General features: G+C 64.6%; 1 protein-coding gene across 1 annotated transcript in view; it reads left to right on the top strand.

Moving 5' to 3' along the window:
* Positions 1–50: 50 nt before the first annotated feature.
* The window catches only part of GFOD1 (glucose-fructose oxidoreductase domain containing 1), a 979-nt gene continuing 642 nt past the window's right edge, over positions 51–387 (top strand). Inside the window, exon 1 of the mRNA XM_010848825.1 lies at positions 51–381. Coding sequence (XP_010847127.1) covers positions 101–381 — 281 coding nt within the window. The 5' untranslated portion in view covers positions 51–100. The remainder of the gene's footprint in view (positions 382–387) is intronic.

Genomic DNA, 387 nt, shown 5'->3' with positions numbered 1-387 from the left:
GCTTGGCGCCAGCGTCCTGATGTGCTGTTTGTCCTCCCTTGCAGGCATCGGCAAGAACGTCATCTGCGACCGCGCGGCCACGCCGCTGGACGCCTTCCGCATGATGTCGGCCGCCCACTACTACCCGAAGCTCATGAGCGTCATGGGCAACGTGCTGCGCTTCCTGCCGGCCTTCGTGCGCATGAAGCAGCTCATTGAGGAGGGCTACGTGGGCGAGCTGCTGGTGTGCGAGGTGCAGGTGCACAGCGGCAGCCTGCTGGGCAAGAAGTACAACTGGAGCTGCGACGACCTGATGGGCGGTGGCGGGCTGCACTCGGTGGGCACCTACATCATCGACCTGCTGACCTTCCTCACCGGTCAGAAGGCCGTCAAGGTCCACGGGCTGCT

This window comes from Bison bison, unplaced genomic scaffold (assembly GCF_000754665.1).
Source record: "Bison bison bison isolate TAMUID 2011002044 unplaced genomic scaffold, Bison_UMD1.0 scf7180017864274, whole genome shotgun sequence".
Classification (NCBI taxonomy): Eukaryota; Metazoa; Chordata; class Mammalia; order Artiodactyla; family Bovidae; genus Bison; species Bison bison.
This window is presented reverse-complemented; position numbering and strand designations above follow the sequence as displayed.